Raw genomic sequence first — 6,853 nt, forward strand, 5'->3', positions numbered from 1 at the left:
GAAGGCAGTGATAACGGGGCTGGGGACAGTACTTATGATGATGTTACGGGAGGAGATGGTCATCATGATGATGGGGATGATGGTGAGAATGAGGATGATGGTGGGAGTGATAGTGAGGACATGAACAGTGCTCATGGTGTCGATGGTGATAATAGTTTTAGGATACGGTATTCATTCTTTAACGTATCCATAAGAACAATTAAGGACTGGAAACTCAACTACACAGGCTGAATGCTAAACCTATGGGGAGAGGCTGCTACTCTGATCTTGCTCAGGGAAACAACCTCTGCGAATGACTCCCCCCTTCCTAACTTCTTTCTCCTTTTATACCCCTAAGGGGCAATATCTTAAATGCAGGAAAAAATGCTGCCCTTAAGAAGATCCCAGGAAAACCCTCTGAAAGAGCACAATAACTCACCATCTTGGATTCCGAGGTCTCCACGTTTTTGCCAAGGAGCTTGTGAGGTAGAGGCTTTTGAGAGAAGAAACCACGCTGGGCAACTGTAACACTGCCCAGGGTTTGCTCATCCGCTACTGTGCCACTTCTGAACACTAAGTCATTTTCCCCTGGCAGTGGGTACCGTGGGGGGGACTCGGAAAGTCCTGGAGACATTTTCCTGGGGGATGAGTGTCTTATAGGGATCATCTCCTGGCTGGGAGACAAGTTCCTCTCTGGAGAGACCCTGCCCTCGGGTGGGAGATAGGCTTGTGGGGATAGTTCTCTTGTTGGGGACAAGTGAGTTGAGGGTGACGTGCACCTGAGAGGAGATGCCATCCATGGACTGGGTGAACCTCCTCTCCCAGGAGAGCCACCCTGGAAGGATGGCATTTCTCCAGCTGGTGCAAAGCGCTGGGAAGGACTTTCATTTTTGGTTAGTGAGTGTTTTCGGGGGACCATGGGTCTGCTGTCGCAGGGCTCTTTGCCAGGGGACCACAGCCTTCTTGGGGATGGGGCCTGGGAGCTCAACATCGGGCCCATGGCTAAGATCCCCCCATGCTGGTTTGGGGCCAGTTCCCGCTCACCAGGAGCCCAGGGCTCCCGGGGTATCAGAGCTGGCTGTTGGAGACACGAGTGGCTCTGGCAGGTGGCTGCTTCACTCCAGTCTGCTGGCCATCTCGCCTCCGATCTCGAGCTTGCTGTGGGCTGGTCACGCGAGGTAACGTCTTGGGGCAAAGACGGGGTTGCTCGGGGGCTTCTGTCCTGAGCTGGTGGAGAGCTAGCCTTTGAGTGTCCAGCAGGCGGTGGCCCTTCTGAGGGCTTCAGAGTGGGCTCATCCTGGCTCTCCTCCTCCTCATCTTCATCTTCATCATCTTCATTGTCCTCCTCCTCATCGGATTCCTCCAAATCAGAAAACTGGTGCTCTTCCACTGCCTCAGAGCCCTCCCGCCCCTCGGAATCCTGGAAGGGGTCGTCACTGGCTCCTGAAGGAAAGACAGAGCAAGGTCAGGGGCACAGATGAGGTCAAGTGTGCCCGGCCTCCCCACTCACCAGGTCTCAGGCCCCATCCTTCCCCTCAAAGGCCCAGGGATACAGGGGTGTCTGTGATGGCCCCTCATGCAGAAGAGAAATTTCTTCCATGGAGGGGATCTTTTATAGGAGAGGCCTTAATAATGGTGTCCAGCTCACAAAAGGATGCATGGCCTTGGGCAAAGTACGCCCCGCTCCAGGCCTCTCTTTCCTTCTCTGTAAAATGATAGAGTTGGCTTGGATGACCCAAAGGCCCCTTCCAGCTCTGTTTTTCTATGACTCTAAGCCCTTGGTCACTGGGGGCCTCTCTAAGCTGAAGAGAGTACAACCTGTACCCCACTGACCACTGGCCTAGATGACAATCTGGCATCAAATAGTCGCTAGCGCTTAGAGTACTTCTTTGGATGGGAGCCTAGTGGTGTAATGGAAAGAGTCCTGGGCTTGGAATCAAGGCTTGAGGCCTTCTTTGGGGTCTAACTTGCTGCGTGACCTTTGGCAAGTTACTTAACTTCTCTGGGCTTGGGTTACCTTCTATGTAAACGGAGGTGAGGGAAGGGTAATGATGTTAGATCTTTGAGCTGGGAAGAAATTTCTCCATCATCAAAATGAACTTTCCATTCGCGCCACAGGTACGATTATGGAAACAAAATGTTAGGACCTTAAAGATAACACTAAATGCTTTGTAAAACTTGAAGCCCTCTATAAATGCCAGCTTCACCATCAGCATCTATTCCAAGCCCATATTCTTACATATGGGGAAACTGAGGCTCAGGGAAGTGATTTCACAGAATCACAAAATCTCATCATTAAAAGAGACTGGGGCGGGGAGGGCATAAAGTCCAGCTCATATTTCAGTAGAAATACCCTCTATCCCAACCCCAACAAATTGTCATTCAACCTGTACTTTTTTTTGGAGGGGGGAGGGAAGCAAGAGGGGTTAAATGGCTTGCCCAGGGTCACACAGATAATCTGAGACCAGACTTGAACTCCAATCCTTCCGACTCCAGGGCCAGTGCTCTATCCACTTCAATAACTAGCTACCCCATTCAACCTACACTTAGAGATGGCTAGCAATGGGAACCTCATTACCTCCCCAGGCAGGCCATCCCACTTTTGGATAGTTCTAACTGTCAGTAAGTTTGCCCTTCTATGGAGCTGAAATCTACCTCTCTGAAAATTCCCCTTAATTGCTCTTAGTTCTTCCCTCTGAGTCTAAGGAAAACAAGTTTAATCCTCTGAGTCTAAGGAAAACAAGTTTTCCACAAATAGCCCTCTGGGATACCTGAGACAGGGATTGGGTTCCCACCTTCTCCACCCCCAACCAAGTTTTCTTTTCTCCAGGTTAAACACCCCCAGTTCCTTTACCCAATCCTCATTTGGTCTCATCTAGTCGCCTCCCCATCCTGGCCAGCCTCCACCGAACCTGCGTCAGACTATAAAGTCCCTTCCTCCCCATCCCACATGGCCTCAGAGCTGAACACAATAGGCCAGAATAGGAGACAGCAGCCAGCTAGGGGAAAGGAGCTCAGGACCCGGAATCAGGAGACTCCTGGTCCAAACCATCCTTCCGACACTTGTAGCTATGTGACCTGGGCAGGGGGGAGGAGGAGGCAGATATCTGTGCCTCATTTTCTCCTCTGTGACATTAAGGGATTAGACGAGAGCCGGGAGTGAGGAGCCTGTGGCCCCAAGGCCACGTGTGACCCTCTAGGTCCTCAAGTGTGGCCGTACTTGAGGACCTAGAGGGTCACACATAGTCGAGGCCATAGGTTTGCCACCCCCGGTCCAGACCATTTCTAAGGGCCCATCCCATTCAAACATTCTTTGTGATTCTGCATCCTGGCACACAGATGGCTCCTGAAGCCTCTGGATAGGGGTGGGTTGTTCTCAACTCATTCCACTCCACCCCCCGCCCTCCTGCATGCTCATCTTCCTCCACTCCCAATTTCAGGGCAGGAAGAAAAGCTACAGAAAAGCCACTGGGGAAAATTGGAATGTAGGAAAAGCTGGTGATCCCAGAGGAGAGCTTCAGGGATCTTACCACTGGGGGGCACTCATGCTCAATTCAAGATAATCTCATCTGCTGGAATTTGCCCAACCAGGAAGATTTTGAGCAAAGACAAAGCTTGCTTAGAGATGATCACATGAACTTCCCATCTGGGTCACGGATTTGAAGTACAGACAGAAATAGGCAAAGGCCAGGGTGACTGAAGCCTGGAACCATGGACTGTCGGGAGGGGAAACTGAGGCCCACAAAGTTGGAGTCACAGTCACAGAGCATCTGAGCTGGATATTGGCGATATCTAGGGGATCATGGGACCATCTGAGTCTCCTGACTCAGCGCAGTGCTCTGGCACTAACCCATCCCATCCCACTCCCCAAGGCTGTGCCATGAGCCAATGGCCGGGATCCCAGCCCTGGCATCTCCACTAAGGCCAGGCTGGGCACAGGCAGGATCATACCTTCCTCGGCTTCCAGCTCCACCAGCAGCCCCATCTCCTGGCACTTTTTGCTGTGAGCCTTGGACTTCATGTGCTTAGTCAGATTCCCTAGAAGGAAACACAGAGAGATAGAGGCAAAGGTCAGCATGTCTCTTTCCTGAGGCGGAGAGGGGCCTGAAGTGGTATGGGGAGGGGAGTCTCAGCAGAGCCAGCCCTAGGAACATCTGCAGAGCTGGGGCTAGTTCAGAGCCTGGGACAGGGGAAGTGGGGGATAGGGCACAGGAATGAGGGGGACCCAGAGTAATCGAGCAGAGCAGAGCAGAGGCTGCTTTGAAGGTATCATCTCTAAATGTGGAAATTCAACCACAGCTACCACCCAGAAAAGAGGCTGGAGCCTAGGAAGGGGGAGGAAAGGATGGCATATGGGAAGCCAAGGACGGGGTGCTTTGGAACAGGATGAGGGTAGGTGGGATGAGGTAGGATGACGCTTAAACAGGAGAGACCATGGGTGGAATGAGGAAAAGACGGGATGATGATGGAGTAAGGTGACCATGGAGTGGGGATGCAGTGGGGTGGGAGTGAATGAGAGTGGGTAGAATGAAGGTGACTTGAGATGGAATAGTGATGGAATGAGGTGGTCAAGATAGAATCATGTGGCGTTTGTAAGATTGGGATATGAATGCTGATGAAGGGTAGGATGAGAATGAGGTTGGGTAACAATGGTGGAATGAGATAGTGATGGAATGAGGTAGAATCAGCTGATGGTAGGTGGGATGAAGTCAGGGTGAGTGAAGGCTGGCATGAGGATGAGAGAGTATGATATGGTTAGAGTTAGGGGATGGAATGAGAAAGGGGGAGGATGAGGAGGGGGTAGGGTGGGGTAAGAGTAGAATGGTGACTGGATAATGCAGAGTGAATAAAGGGGTAGGACCAGGGTGCAGAGATAATGGAGTGAAGTGGAGTTGTATGAGCATGGAGGAGGTAGGAGGAGGATAAATATAGAGTGGGGTAGGATGAAGAAGAGTTGGGATGAGGATGGGTTGGTGTGAGGATGGAGATGAGGGTCAGGGACAGAGTATGAAATAAGAAGATAAAATAAGAAGAAACAAGATACAGGTTACAAAGTTCCCCTGCTACAGACGTGTTGGCCATTGCCACCATGGTCAATAAGGCCAGCTCCCATTATGGCGTCCTACCCCTGGCTAAGGCCTTCTGCTCCTATAAAATTTTCCTATAGCCCAAGACATACATTCCACAGTCTAGGTCTAGAGAAACACTCAGGGCTGTAACTAAAGTTTCCCCCAATGAAAACTAGGCATTTGGTATTGGGGTGGGATGGGGGGGTATCCTGGCCCACCGTCATCTTTGGGATCAGAGAAGATCAAGCTGGCAGACAAAGCCCCAAGCCTAGCCCTGCTCTCATGAACCCCTTGCTATAGCTCTGGGGAAATAGGCTTTTCAGGGTCAGCATGTCAGGGCCAGGACCAGCTCCGGGGCCTTTTCTCCCTTCCTAGGCTGTGTATCCTTGAAATCTCTCTGCTAAGCTGGCACATGCTTGCCTGTGGGGGACAAGAAGAAGGAGGGGGCAGAGGGAAAGAGAGTTTTTCTCATTCTTCCTTTACTGGGGCAGGTCTCAATGAAGCATTATCTCAGACCAGGGCCGTGGGCCCTGGTGAGGTTGAGGTATCCTGGGGATTGGATCTCAAATGCATTTGTCTTTAAAGTTAAGCTATCTGGGTAAGATACTAGGCTTTCTCTTGGAGTCAATTAGGTCCATAGATCCTGCCCCCCTCTCTCTTGCCTCTCCCCCATCTAAAGTGACCAGCCCAGCCCTAGCCCAGTTTTTGATTACCTGTAGAGGGAGGACATGTGTTCCAGAAAGAAAATGAAGTCCTCCTTTTGGTTTCAATATTGCTTCAGATAAACTGTGAAGTGTATTGTTTACTCTGTGAATGACCACATCCTGCCCAAGCTAATAGTATGGTTATTCACAAAGTCATTAAGTTGCTTCACAATTGTCTTGTATCTCAGAACCATGAGGACTCACAGCTGCTATGTAGGGGGCCTAATGAGCTCTCTTAGGCTGTAATTCCCTGGTGATCCTAAGTCCCATGGAGGGAGAGGAAGGGGAGAATTTCCTCTTGTCACCTTCAGTGAGTGCCACCTACCACAGGCTGGAGACTGGGAAGAAGGAGGAGGAAATTAATTTTTCCTCTTTTCTGACTCCTACTCACTTCTCATCTAGTTCATCTCTTCTCCATCCTTTTCACGCTGGCTGATCAGAAATCTTAGTCATCATATCCTTGGATGAAAATGACTACAGTACCACTTGTCTCCCTCTCCCCTCCCTCCATGATTCTCACAACCTCTCTTATCTCTGGGCCACCATCCACTCTACCTACTGCCTGTCGCTGCCTTCCTAGTACCAGAGAGCTTCCCCTCTCCTTCCTTCTTCCACCCTTACCCGCCCCCCCCCGAGCCTGAGGCCTTTCAGTGTGGCTCCTCATCTAGGGTAAGAGAAGGGACTATGGCTTCTCTGGACCCTATATCTGCCACCCAGTGGGCCTAGGGCCCACCCAAAGAAGTCTTTTAATCAATGTTTGCTGAGCTGAATTGAATCAAACAGAATCATGCCTGCTTGGGGTAGCTAGGATCCAGGCTCTTTGGACTGAGCCCAATGAGACCTTCAAAGGGCCTCTCCCATCATGGTGGAGGGACCCCTAGGACCCCAAGTTGGTCATGGTTCTTGGGGTGGGACTGGTTGAACCAAGCACATCAAGACTAGGTGTCTACAGGAGGGGGGGGGGAGTAGACCCTGGGGAACTAATGGAGGAAGAATGCTAGGGGGCAGTTGGGAAGGAAAGGAATGATTGGGAAATGGTGCAGATGGTAAAGGCAGGGACACTCCTCTCCTTCCAGGAATGCCAAGCCCGAGGATGATTTC

General features: G+C 51.1%; 1 protein-coding gene across 1 annotated transcript; it reads right to left on the bottom strand.

Moving 5' to 3' along the window:
• Window positions 1-9: 9 nt before the first annotated feature.
• Window positions 10-5,774, bottom strand: LOC114038319 (transcription factor HIVEP3-like). Its single transcript, XM_027855601.1, has 3 exons — window positions 5,762-5,774; window positions 3,931-4,017; window positions 10-1,422 (listed from the first exon to the last, which is right to left on the bottom strand). The coding sequence occupies exons 2-3, from the start codon at window positions 3,998-4,000 to the stop codon at window positions 308-310; spliced, it is 1,185 nt and encodes a 394-aa protein (XP_027711402.1). The 5' UTR covers window positions 4,001-4,017; window positions 5,762-5,774; the 3' UTR covers window positions 10-307.
• Between the last annotated feature and the right edge of the window lie 1,079 nt (window positions 5,775-6,853).

This window comes from Vombatus ursinus, unplaced genomic scaffold (genome assembly GCF_900497805.2).
Source record: "Vombatus ursinus unplaced genomic scaffold, bare-nosed wombat genome assembly UNPS02010886.1, whole genome shotgun sequence".
Classification (NCBI taxonomy): domain Eukaryota; kingdom Metazoa; phylum Chordata; class Mammalia; order Diprotodontia; family Vombatidae; genus Vombatus; species Vombatus ursinus.